The following is a 14,227-nucleotide window of genomic DNA, read 5'->3' as shown; positions in this document are numbered from 1 at the left end:
TGACAGCTAATAAATAAAAATGCTCCCTTGCTGTGCCTTCCATATTGCCCATCCTTCTCACCTTTGTGAGGGCAGATGTTGTCTCGCTTCTGTTTCATTGATGGTGTGAGGCCTTCTGGCTAACTAGCTTGTTCATTCTTATATTCTCTTTTCTCACATGAGGAAAAGCAGTGCTTGTCTTCTCACCTAGGCCCCAGCATTTGTAGTGCTGCCTCCTGTAATGCAGCAGATATTAGCAGAATTCTATAGCCATGGTGTAAAGCTTTGACTTTGGTTGTGTCGTCCTCAGGGAAACCCCCTTTCAGGAGTCTTCAAGTTCCACGTCGTCATCACAACATTTGAAATGATCCTAGCAGACTGCCCAGAGTTGAAGAAGATTCACTGGAGCTGTGTGATAATTGATGAAGCCCACAGACTGAAGAATAGGAACTGCAAACTTCTGGAGGGTCTAAAGCTTATGGCCCTGGTGAGAGTTAGCAGCTCTTTACATAAACACAGGTTCCTTTTGTTCAGCTTGGAGGAAACACTCTTTAGCCATTCTGCATGTAACTTATTTCTGCCTAGTCCTTTTACATTAGATTTTCTTTTTTGGTCTCTATAACTGCAATAGTATAGGAATTAAGATTTTTTGGTTACAAACTGGGTCAACAATTTGACCTTTGCCACAGATTGATTTCCATAGACTTAGGAGGACTCTTAAATACCATGAAATATATGACTTGGAAATGTAAGGTGTTTTGGCTGGTTTCCAGGCCCCTAAATGAACTGGTACCAAAGATGATGCCCTTTTAACATTACTGCCTTGGCACAGTGCCCAGTATCTGGTGGGGAGGCACTCAATAATATTTAGTGAATGAGTGAATAGTTGCTTTAATTAACATGAACGTGCTGCTGGAATCAGTGATGTGAAAGGAAGGTTGATTCATTTATTGACTGTACCCCTATGATGGCATATTATCTTTTCATTAAAGCAGATCAGAATTGCCCCAAATTGAGCACTCAATGCCCTGGCTTAATTTTCCCCACGAAAATGCACTATTTTGATGGCTAAAGCACTGTCCATCATGTATGTTTAATTTGCGCAGGAACATAAAGTGCTTCTCACTGGAACACCCTTGCAGAACTCTGTGGAGGAGCTCTTCAGTTTGTTAAATTTTCTGGAGCCATCACAGTTTCCTTCAGAGACCGCTTTCTTGGAGGAATTTGGAGATCTGAAAACAGAGGAACAGGTAATTAGGGACCCAAAGAATTGAGGAGACAGTGTGATCGTTATCTTCATCAAGAACAGAGCAGGATGCTATGGGGCCAGGATTTAGCAAGTTGTCACATTCCTGGTAAAATGAGTGTTACCTCCTTTATTTTATGTGTTTGTGTATGTTGGGGAGGGTAAGCTGATTATTAGCAGTTCTTATTGCCCCAGAGGATAGATGGGTCCATACCCAAAATATCTTATGTGCCCAAAACATTTTATGTTGGTGTATCGGGCCTCCTTGCTTCACTAATTTCACATATTGTGTGTTCGCTGATTTTGCTTACAGCTCTGGTCTCAGGAGCATGGTGCTTTCTTTTGCTTCCCTCATCCTTCATCCTTTCCCCTTCAAAATCTGCAACTTGTTCCCAGGCCCATCTTCTTGCGTACAGCACAATACACAGGTAGTGAGGAAAAGAAGGCAGTCACATACCTGGAGTAGTTGATAAGTCCACTTTTGTCCAGATCAACTGCATTTCTGCAGTTTTCAAGGTCCAGTTCCAAGTCTACCTTGTTGGACTCAAAGCTAATAAAAAACAACTGATAGTAATAAATACTCTACTAGGGATTATAGAATCTCCACTAGGGATTATAGAAATAACCCAGACAAATGTACGTGCCATAAGAGGAACAAATAGTAGAGGTGGTCCTTCAAAGGAGAGACAGGTTACATCTATTTGAGAATTAGAAAAGACTCTAGGGAGAGAGTACAATTTGAAAATGCATCTTGAGGGATGGGTAGCTTTTCACAGGTGTCGAGAGAAGAGGTGGTAACCACTCTGCATAGAAAAAAAAAACCCAGCATAATCAGAGTCATGGTAGTTATTCACTAGTGGGGAAACATCTGATTAAGCTGAAAACAGAGTGGATGAATGGGAAAATATAAGCAGAAGGGTTTAGGGTTATATTGTGGGAAGATCTTGAAAGGTAGTTTGAAGAATTCAGTAGGTAACAGAGAAGCCATGCAAGACCTTATTACAGGAATGACATAATTAGCTCTGCCAAGTTAATCCAGCAATGGTGTGTAAGTGGGTTGGGGCAAAGAATGAGGGGAATGAAAAGGTTTGGGAATTTTGCCCACATGTCAAGCGTACACTCTGGGGTTCCAATCTCTTTCTTCCTACTTCTGATGCAAGTCAGGCTTGCATCAGAGCAGTGAATAATCAAACTTAATTCCTACATTTGCCCTATCTATTGATTTTCAAAAGCCAGCTCTAACCTTCTCTCCGTTTTTGGACCATTAGAAATGCATCCTCTTCTCCCATTGCACTTAATTTGTGGTATGCATTTTTTCTTCTTCCTAGACAAAAGATCTCCTTGAGGACAAGGCCCACATCTTCTCCCAAGTTGTGTTTGTTGTATTGACCAGCACAATGTCTGGCATATAGTAAACTCTAAATGATTCAAGGTATGAACCAAGAGAAGGGCAAAAGCTGAACCCAGCATGTGGCAGATTGACATTTGTCCCTATCTTTAACAATCAGCTAGCTGTGTCTTTTCTCTTTAGGTTCTTATATAGTAATTCCTTACCCATATGGGGGATTCGATTTCTAAGTACCCTTGGTTGGTAAAAATGAAAGTCTCATAAAAAGATTAAGATTGGAGTTAGGTAGGAGAAAACCATAAAAATGACATCAAAACTTCTTTTTAATATTTATGTATAACAATTTAATTTTAAATTTTTTGGCTTTATTTTTTTAATCGACAAAATATGTATTTATCATGTACAATATGTTTTGAAATATGTATACATGGTGGAATGGCTAAATAGAGCTAATTAGCACATGCTTTTTGTGAGAACATTCAAAATCCACTCTCAGCAATCTTCAGAAATACTGTACATTGTTATTAACTGTAGTCACCATGTTGTTCAGTAGATCTCTTGAACTTATTCCACTTGTCTAACTAAAATTTTGTATCCTTTGAACAATACCTCCCTACCCCGCCCCACCCCCCAGTCCCTGGTAACCACTACTCTAATCTCTGCTCTATGAGATGTCTGTATTTTAAAACACAGTAAATAAACGTTCTGGAAAGCATCTGTTTCCAAAATAAAGCATGTTCATCATTGTCTAAAATGTGCTTTTGTAAGTAACTCTTCTAAATCACTCTCTGTAAATCACTTTATATTTCTTCAGGAAGCAGTCTCGCAGCACACAACTTGTTTATGCAGAGTCTACCCCTTTTAAATTTTTGAACAGCCGTTTCTGACTTGAAACGTGATTTCTTTTGCACTTTCATCTCCCCTTATTTTGTTTTACCATCAGAGTTAATCTTACCGGTATCATGTTTTAGCTCCAGGTTAACTCAGGTACTTTGACTTTGAATCCCTCAGTCTGTCATTGTCTCACTGGGAGGGGGAACAAGTCACCTTGCTGGTGCAGTCAGTTGCATAAAGATCTGCTGTCCAGGCCTGTGCTTTTAGGGGAAGAACAGACAAATTGTAGCAAAGAACACCATCAGACTTAAAGTGCCCCTGATGTGACAGATTCCATGATAGAGTAGATGTCACCTATAACATTAGTTCTTTACATACTGCTACACCCAAGCATGTATGCTGCTATTGTTACTTAAAAGGTATAGGAGGAATTGTTTTCCAGATCATCTCTACTTCTTACTCCATTCTCTCAGCATCTAAGTTTCCTTGTAATATATCACTCATACCTCCGAACATAATTTAAAATACTCTTCAGGTAATTACTGTGCATGTGGTGTGTGTATTAGAGAAAGAATGACAGAGAGACATGTTTTCTCCATCCTAGAGAATAGGTACTCTTTTATACCTTTCTCCCTTTTTATCTTCTGAGATTGCCACTAGATTCTCAGTAATTGCTTATGAATTAAAATCATATCCCTTATTCCCTTTCAGTACTATTATAAACTCTCCATTTTCAGGGGTCGATCATAATCTTTCTTTTAGTCTACTACCACAGTACTATGGGTAAATGTTCAAGAAATTAGAGTGAAGGTTGGAATACCCCAGTAATCGTTAACTTGGGATTGAGGCAGGTAACTAGGTCTCATTTCCCTGGACAGGTAAAGAAACTGCAGTCTATCCTAAAACCAATGATGCTTCGGCGGCTGAAAGATGATGTGGAAAAGAACCTTGCTCCCAAACAAGAGACGATCATTGAGGTGGAACTGACCAATATCCAGAAAAAGTACTACCGTGCCATCCTCGAGAAGAACTTTTCCTTCCTGACCAAGGGGGCAAATCAGCACAACATGCCCAATCTCATCAACACCATGATGGAGCTGAGGAAGTGCTGTAACCATCCCTACCTGATCAATGGTGAGTCAGGGGCACTAGGAAGTAACTCAGGACTGCCATGACCTCTGCGAGAAGCTAATGATAATCAAATAACTCATGTATTGAATTTTCATTATATGCTAGGATGTATGCATTCTCACCTTTTTACAGAGTATAAAACTGAGATTCAGAGAGCTTGATGAATTTGCCTAAGTGGTATAGCTACTAAGGACCAAGAGCCAAGGTTTGAACTTAACTTCTGCCAACAAGCTGCCTCACAGCATGTACTCTGCCGGGCAGAAGATGGATATCACTCACCAGTTTGCTGCCCTTTATTTGTTCAAAGTCTGGCCCACACTTTCTACTTGGGGACAGGGAAATGTGTTACTTAGTTGAATCAGTGAAAGTGCTGCAATGAGATTAAAACTCTCTGTAGACAAATTAACAGTTAACCAAACTAGTTAGAGAAAATGTTGGGAGGATTTTTTTTTACTATGAAACTTTTGGAGAAATTTTAAAATCAAAATGTGGCTTGGATTATCTTACAGTCTTTGTGATGTCAAGAGGTATGAAAGTCCTTCTTGTCTGGGAAGGTTTCTTTACTTGGGTGAGTCAGCTTAGGACTTGGTATCTCAGATCCTCTCTCTACTTGGTGAGACTTCCCAGGAGAGTGGAGCACCCGCATTCTCTCCTGCTGCCACTGCAGAGCCCTCTGCTGAAGGCACAGACCAAAGAGTGCACCCAGCATCTCCTCACTGGACTGCTGGTCTAGGACCTAAGAGTTCACTTCATTTTTCCCAGGATCTGTAAAGCAGAGTACAACCTTTATCCTTATATTCTGTCCGAGGAATAGTTTTGTTCCATTCCTTTTCAGGAGCAGAGGAGAAAATTCTAGAAGATTTCCGAAAAACCCACAGCCCTGATGCCCCTGACTTTCAGCTGCAGGCCATGATTCAGGCAGCAGGAAAGCTTGTGTTGATTGATAAACTACTCCCTAAGCTGATTGCAGGTGGCCACAAAGTACTCATCTTCTCCCAGATGGTGCGCTGCCTCGACATCCTAGAAGATTACCTCATCCAGAGAAGGTGAGACTTGTGTCAAAGCTCTGCATTCAACAATGGGACAGTTCCTTTTCTTTGATATTTTTTTGATCCATTCAAAAATTTTGTTTAAACACAAAACATTCAAAAACGGAGGAAAGGAATCTCCTTTTAAAGATAGACTGAAATTCAGAGTTAAATTTTATGACCAAGTGGACCCAAGTTTAACTGTCAAGAGTAAATTTCATGACCTATGATGTAGAGTCCTTGCTTTGCTTAAAAAAAAAATTCCACATATTTATTTATATTCACTTTAGTTGAAGGAAACAATTCAAATAGCATTAGAAAGGGCTAAGAAAATAATGTATTTACATTTTTGTTGCTTAATAATGGTGAAAGAAATATATCCTGGAAATCATCACTATATCAAATTTCTGAAAGAGCATAAACTGGCAACTCACAGAGAAAGAATGTGGGGATATTTTATGTCCTTTCTCAGCAAGCCCTCTAAGGTTTTATGATGCACTGGCTATGGCATCCCAATTTATTTTCTTGTTCATACTCTGAGAATTCCTTGAACCTAAGTTACATTCCTCATGCAAGTAAAAAGTCTATGGTGCTGTGTGGGTTATTTGGATTCTGTATGGGAACTACATTTGTTACCTCATGTGTATTACTTTAGATTTTCCGTCATTGTGACACATCAATGATCTGAAGATGACAAATGAGTTTTTAAAAATTCATTCTTAATGATAAAAGATTTTCAAGATCATAGAAACTGTGGTAGCCTAGGCATTGCTAAGTCTAAAGAAAATCTTGTTTTCATAGCAAATCTCGGGTGTCTTAACAGATGTTCTTATTCTTTAACATTCTGTTTGCCCTTGTACATTACATGTACTTTATAGCAAGAGGATTAAAAGAAATGACAAATTAAACTATGGATATGCTGACACTTAATGTAACATAAATGATTCTTCAAAGTCTGATTAGACAATAAAATAATTCCTCAGAGCTCTATAGGAGAGATTTCTAGGTAAAGGATTCTTGAGACTTGTATTACATGAATAAATCAAAACTTGCAAAGCAGTTTTGTAGCTTTCAATTCACTATAGATTAGGAGCCTATTGCCAGAGCATTTGCTTCTTATATTATCTTACTCTTTAAAATATGTACAACTGTTAGTTTGCAGATTTTTAAAAAAGAACCCCCCAAAATGAGTAAAGGTGTATATAACAGACTTTTGGTAAGTACAGAAGTCTTTATTTAGCTCTCTTTTATGCTATTTTCTCTTTATTATTTATTGCTCATTTTGTGTTCAAATTACTTAAGATTGTAGTTTCTCTTGAAAATGCGGAAATAATGTAACACTACCACCTGCACAACTCCCCATTCATCTTGGGGGTTATCTTCTCAGTCTGTTTTTTTCTGCATAAATATGTTTAGCTTTATTGTTTGTTTGAATTGCAGTGCTGTTCTACATTGCACTTTGTAACTCTTATTTTTTATTTAATATATTATGAAATTTTTTTCTTTATTTTTCTACAACAAAATTTTAATGATCTATGTGATACTCTATTTTAAACATTTCCAATTTTTCAGCATTTTAAGGGACTCTATAAATGAATATCCCTTTAAAGTACTTAACGTTTTCATTATTTCTTTAGGATAAATGTCAGTGCACATTTTTAAAAACATTTGATACACTCAATATTTCCAAAATGCCCTCTAGTTAAGAGTGTTTTATTTATATTCCTTTCCAAAATATCATATGAGAATGCTTTTTTCCATATTCTGATCAATATTGTTTTTACTTCTTAATCTTTGCTAATCCAGTAATTCAAAATTATTATCTCTTTAATTTGTAATTGTGATTACTAATGAGAGTGAGTATTTTTTCATATTTGTTATTTATATTTCATTTTTGTGGATTGTGTATTCATGTTTTTCATGCATTTTCTCTTGGTCTTTGACTTTTTGTTTATTTATAAGAATTTGTTGCAAAAACTTTCCCCAGTGTTGTTTTTGTTCTTTAATTTTATTTATGAGTATGGGTTTTCATTTATTTTATTTTTTGATGTCCTAAATTTTATAATAGTCAAATCTTTGTCTTAAAACAACTTTAAATCCTTTTTTAGGCCTAAACTTAAGCTTAAATTAATGTGCTTTAAAAGGCTTCTCTCTCATCTTAACCGTGAGACCCATATAAATATTCTGAAGTGTATATATATATATATATTTTTTTTTCTTTTTCTGAGACAATGTCTCGCTCTGTCACCTAAGATGAAGTACAGTGGCTCAGTCACTGTGGCCTCAAACTCCTAGCCTGAAGTGGTCCTCCCATCTCAGCCTCCTGAGTAGCTGGATTATAGGCATAGACCACCATACCCAGCTCTTCTTTTCATGTTTATGGCTTCTTCACCCAAGCTGCATCCAACAGGGTTCTTCTGGCCTTAATATTATCATTGCCTTTCTCTTTTTAGTTTAGTTTTTATTTTCATTAAAGTTGTATGTGCACATAATTTAAAGAGCCATATCATTCTATTACACTTAACGAAAAATTATTTGCTAATTCACTCTCTACCTTCCCCTAGTTTCTCATATCCCAGAAGCATTTACTTTCAACTCTTCATGCTATTTCTTTTGGTATTTATAGCTGTATCTAAATAATGGTATTAGTTGTAATTTCTTGATATTTTTCAGTTGTAGGTATTATCCGTTCTCACTGTGGAAGATGAATGTTTAGCCTTCTTTCACTGCTCCTCATACCGTCATGTATACAACTTCCTGTCCTCTCATCTTCCCAGTATGCCACATAATACTTTGAGTTAGGTTAATATTTGTTGTTTATTATGACTTAGGAAAATGTGAAATTACAGCTGAGTTATGTCATGTGCTGTTTACTTTTCATTTTTGTACAGTTTTTATTTTCTCTGAAACTAAAAATTATCTTTTTGATTGCTTATTTTTCTGTACACCTATTATAATTCAGCAGCAAACTTTACCCTGGTTGTCTAAATCTCTGGTTATGTTCCAACACATCAGTTTCCTCTTCTCTAGGCCATACCTTCTGGGGCCTCCTGACTTCCTCCTCCCTGGCCTGTTGCTGTTCCCCACAGAGTACACAGTTGTCAGCTGTGATCTGCCTTGTTTCTCATGCGGACAGCTTTCTTTTTTTTCCTCTTAAATCAGATCTTCTTGTTGGTGGATTCCATGTTGGAGCACCTCTTCCAGGAGCTCCTGAGAAAGGGTGAATGATAAGTAAATTTTGAGACATTGTCTGAAAATGTTTTACTCTGCTCTCATTCTTAAGGAATCTATTCGCAGGATTTGAGATTCTAGGTTGTAAATCATTTCCCTGCAGAATTTTGAAGGTGTTAAGCCACTGTCTTCTAGCTTCCAGGGTTGCCATTGAGAAGTTCGAAGCCTGTAGGATTCTTAGTCTGTGTATGTGTTATGTTTGTTCTTTTTAGAAGTTTTTATGTACTCTCTTTGTCCCCAGTCCTATGAAATTTTACAGTGAACTGCTTCATTGGTGCTGAATACTAAATAGATCTTTCCCATCTGAAATCTAAGTTCAGATGCTGGGGAATTTTCTTGACTTTATCTTTCATTATATTTTTTAATTTCACAGAACATTTTTTGTAATTTTTCCATTTTTAATAGCACTGGTTATTTCACAAGTACAGTGTCTTCTCCTGTCTTTCTAAGGCTTATCAGGATAGAATTTTTTTATCTTCATCTGTTTTCTCCTAGTCATATTTTTTCCCATTTGTTTGTATCTGTCTTTCATATTAGAATTTCAGGTTCACTTTTTTTTCCTTTTCTTCCCCCTCCAGCTCTTTACAGTGTTAGTCCACTGTGCCCTGGTCCCCGTGGTTTCTTATGAGAAGTTCTGCAGTCATTCACATTGCTGCTCCCTGTGTGCAATACATTAATTTATTCTGGCTACTTCTAAGATTTTCTTTTTAATTTTTGGTTTTCAGCAGTTTAACTGTGATCATTGGGATTCATCCTGCTTACTGAGCTTCTTGAATTTGCAAATGTATGTCTTTCATCAAATTTGAGAAGCTTTTGATCATTATTTCTTCAATTTCTTTTTTGTTTTTGCCCCATTCTCTTGGTTATTTGTGAGACTAATTACCTGTTTATTTGACCTTGAGATAATTCCCCACAAGTCCATGGGCTCTGTTTTTTTAAAAACCCTTTTTCTCTCTCTTTTATCTGTCTTCAAGTTCACTGACTTTTCTTTATCATCTCCATCATGCTTATTAAGCACACTCTATGCTTTATTTATTAGTTCTAAAATTTCCATTTGGTTCTATGTTTATTAACGTTTTGTTTCTCTGCTGAGTTTTCTTATCTTTTTATTCATTACTTAACATTCCTTGACTTCATTAAGCGTCAGCATAATAGCAGCTTTAAAGTTCTTGTCTGAATTATAACATTGTAGGTTTGACGTTGACATCTGTTAATTGCCTGTTCCCTTGAGAATGAGAATAACTGAATTTTTCCCTAGCCCTAGTGAATATTATGTTCTAGAGATTTAGAATTCTGTTATATTGCTCTGAAGATGTTGATGGGTTTTATTTGGAAGCAGTTAACTAGGTTGTGCTCAAAGTGCAAACTCTGTCAATGTCTCTGGTAGATAGTAGTTCCCATTTCAGACTACCACAATCAGGCCTGAGCAAATGTGAGTCAGAAGTCAGCCAGAAACTTGGGCAGAGTTTTTACCCAGAGTTTGGGGTTCCCATCTCTATTTCTCTGCTTTCTGGGGGTCCCCTCTCACTCTCTGGCAGTCTTAGTTGCCCTAGGTACCTTCCCCTGATGTGTGTCAGAAAGACAACGGCTTTTATCAATTACAGCTGATCAACACCTTGCCACCATAATTGTGGCCTCCCCTCTGGCTGAAAACACAAATTTCTATTCTTCTCCAAGATCTGTCTGCTTTTGTTAACTCGCCAGTGCCCTCAGGTAGGTTTTTCTGTTCATTCATTTTGGTTTTTATAGTTTGTCCAGAATTTGTCATTTGCTAGAGGGTTGGTGTGTTAGGACCTTGCTCCTCCTTACCAGAAGCAGAGGCTGTGTGTTTCATATCAGCCTCATGTCTGATATCTTAGGCCATCAGATGGGGGGCACTGTGGAGCCAACCAGAAGCTCTGAGTATGTGAGCAAGGCTTGTTGACTGTGCACTTCACTTTCCATATGGGAGCACTGTGCATCTGGCTGGACCATTTTCATTGGGGACCCTTCTATATCAGCATTTTGAGGTCCTGTTCCTCTTACTCTCCCCTGCCTATAGGTGGAAACTTGACTGTATTTAGAGCTAATTGTGGGGGAGGGGTGAGAAAGAGTAAGGGCTCCCACTATCTCTGTCTCTTTTCCCCTTTTCAGCATGGTACATTCACTTTTAACTGTGGTTAGTATCTTCTAGAGTAGAGAGGATCAAGATCTTTTATTTTACCCTCTTCAAGGCTGGGGTAGGTGATCTAGAGGCTAAGTAAATACTTCAGCAAATATTCTACCAGTTTCCCTGTTTTTAGACTCTGCGTCCCTGCTTTCAGGGATACCTAGTGCCACCAATGTTTGATCCCGTCACGTGTTCTGCACTATTAAATTAGGTTGTGTCTTGCCTGGGATTCTGCCTTCTTCAAATCAAATACGACTTTCCAGATGCCAGAATTTTATCACTTCTGTTCTTTTGGTGGATTTATTTGGGGAAGGGATTATACCTTTTTAAAACATCCTTTACTGTCATTTTACTAGAGGTTTGGAGAGATCAAAGAATTAAATGTGTATGTTAAATTCATAATCTTTAACTGGATTATTTGATTTTTTTTTCATTTAAGTCTTTAGCCCTTCTGTAATTTTGGTAAATGGCATATAATCGAAGTCTGATTTTCATTTATTTCCAAATATATTGAATTTTCTAATTTTCTGTTTAGTAAAATAGTCTATTTCCCTCACTCATAAAATTCTATGAAATATAGGGAGATACTATGTATACTGGATAGATGTCTAGCCTTTCTAGTCTTTTGATCAGTAGTTTTATTCCTTTGCATATTTAATATTCCAGATGAACTTCAGAATTATTTATTTATTTATTTATTTATTTATTTATTTATGTATTTATTTATATTTAGAGACAGGGTATTGCTCTGTCTCCCAAGCTAGAGGGCAGTGGCGTGATCATAGCTCACTGCAACTTTGAACTCATGGGCCCAAGCAATCCTCCCACCTACTCCTCCTGAGTAGCTAGGACGATAGGCACATTGACCACCATGCCTGTCTGATTTTTCTTTCTTTTTTGTAGAGGTGAGGTCCCACTATGTTGCCCAGGCTCTTCTTGAACTCCTGGCCTCAAGTGATCCTCCCGCCTTGGCCTCCCAAATTGCTGGGGTTACAAGAGTGAGCCACCATACCTGGCTTATTTATCTGTCTCTGTCTGCTCCAGCCCCTAACTCCAGAAAAATGTGTGTGTATGTATAGATGTATGTATACATACATACACATTTACATGTTTATATATATACATATATTCGTGTGTTGGGATTTTTTTAGCTTTTTTTTTTCTTTTTCTTTACTTTTTTAGAGTGACATCTTTGCAAAATCAAAGAACATGCTTTTCACTACACTTGGGTCCTTCATATACACTATTGTCTCAGTAAATATTTGTAAAGTGCCTGCATTGTGCTAGAACCTCTGTAGGTATTACAGTCATAATGGTGAACAAAGCATGGCCCCTTAGTGTTATGTTACCAAGCCTTCATATTTCTTACTGAGTTAAATCCTAAGTATTTTATATGCTTGTAACTGTTGTGAATGGTTTTTGGTGTTGGTTTTGTTTTGTTTTGTTTTGCTTTTTTGGTTTTCTTTTTTTAAATTAACTCTTCATGTTTTCCAGTTGATTATTGCTGGGAGACCAGAAAGTTGTCCATTTCCCTTCAGGCCTTTCTAAAGTCAACATCTCTTGTGCCAAAAACATGTCAGTCTACTCCTGGCCAGTCACATAGAGGTTTTTTCCAGGGTGCCACCTGCTGCTTGTTGATACTTGATAGTATTTGACAGTGACTCAGAATTACAGTTTGAACCATATCAACTCCTAGGGATCTTGTTAAAAATACAGTTGTCACAGAGGGTTAATTGCTGTGCTGAAGTTCAGTGTGGAAAATTTTATGATGTCTGATTTCTTCATTCAGACTTATTAGCCCTCAAGGTTTTCTTTGTTCTTGAGCCTCTTTGCCTCTCCAGCTGTCAGTTTGGTTTTGTTCCCATTTAATTTCATGCCAGACTCTCACACAGGAATGAGGGCATGGCCAGAGGATCTGGCTCAAAAGTGAGGGAGGAGCTCAAATAATTCAATTTTTTTTTAAGTTTTGTGTTCTTTGAGAGCACTCCCTCAAAACTAAACAAGTGATAGAGAATTATTCCATTCATCTTGTTCTAAAAGTTCTAAAAGTGTTGTTACATTATAATACACAAAAACACTTATCTAATTTTATGGGAACGTTTTCCCTAGGTGATGGCTGAGCTGTATCATCACTATGTATTGATTTCCCCTCCCGCTTAAGGCTGTGCTAATTCCCAGCCTCACTCTGATCCATGTGGTATCTAACTCCGATGACTAGGGGTGTTTTTTCAAAGAGCATGGAGTCTTTTCCTGCAGCATTAATCATTCATATGTGTGACGGTGGTGGAGGGTAGACGGGGGGAAATGGCTGTTGTTTAATTGAATCTCAACCCTGTTTTTGACTCCAAGTATTGTGCTTCCTCTATTGCATCACATACATGGCTAAACTTCTGTAACTGTTACAGATCCTGAGCACTGATTTATCAAAAATGTTTTGATACCTAGTTATAGTTTCTGTTTCCATCTCCTGTTAGAGTTACAAGCTTCCAAAGTTTATTAGTGTCCCTTATGTATTCTCCATTTCTCTTCTTAAGTGTTTAGGAAAACCTTTCTGTCCTACTGCATTGAAATGTAAGGTACAGTGTGAAAGCTTTAAGTCAAATGGATGTGGGTTTAACTCACTTAACCAGCTAGATGACTGAGCAAGATATGTTACTTGTATGAATTTTTGTTTTGTTCTGTTTTTAGGTTTCCTAAGTGTAAAATGAGGATGATAATAGAAACTACCTCATAGGACTATTGTGAGAATTAAATGTAATGATGTGTACCAAGCATGTACCACAGGGTTTGGCACAGAACTGACACTTAAGAATTTGCTGCTAATATTATTATTGTGGTTGTTACGAATAATGGTGATAATTAAATCTATAGAATTCAGACATCTAATCCTTAGCCTTTGTCTATGACACAAAATCTTTTTAGTCTGCCTTCATGACAATCCTATCACCACCGCCTGTTTCATTTGCTGCTGTAGTTCTCATTTATTATTCTTGAGTGTATTATAATTTTAAATAAAGAGGAAACAAAAAATTGTACCCTTAATTTTAGGTATGGTTGTATTGTGGCTTTATAAAAGGGAGACAGCATTTTCAGACTTGTTTCTTTGCTTTATACATGTCCCTTATAAGTCTGAGTTGGTCAGGTTTCTTCATGTGCATTTCCTTGGGTGGTTTCTTTACATGGCTTTTTCTTTTCTTCAAGGAAGTCAAGATCATATTGCCAGATTTAGTTTTCCAAAGCCATCCTCACACAGAATTATCTACCCCTAGGTTATCTATCCT

At 37.4% G+C, this 14,227-nt stretch overlaps 1 protein-coding gene across 4 annotated transcripts in view; it reads left to right on the top strand.

Annotated features, from left to right (window-relative positions):
- CHD6 (chromodomain helicase DNA binding protein 6) overlaps nt 1-14,227 on the top strand; it is a 210,144-nt gene that overhangs the window by 123,419 nt on the left and 72,498 nt on the right. For all 4 annotated transcript variants that reach the window (XM_034947296.3, XM_034947297.3, XM_055104987.2 and 1 more), the window contains 4 exons: nt 290-466; nt 1,086-1,229; nt 4,286-4,541; nt 5,374-5,584. In XM_034947296.3, the coding sequence (XP_034803187.1) occupies nt 290-466; nt 1,086-1,229; nt 4,286-4,541; nt 5,374-5,584 (788 nt within the window). The remainder of the gene's footprint in view (nt 1-289; nt 467-1,085; nt 1,230-4,285; nt 4,542-5,373; nt 5,585-14,227) is intronic.

Source organism: Pan paniscus, chromosome 21 (assembly GCF_029289425.2).
Source record: "Pan paniscus chromosome 21, NHGRI_mPanPan1-v2.0_pri, whole genome shotgun sequence".
NCBI lineage: Eukaryota > Metazoa > Chordata > Mammalia > Primates > Hominidae > Pan > Pan paniscus.
Note: the sequence above shows the minus strand (reverse complement) of the source record. Positions and strands in the feature narration are given on the sequence as shown.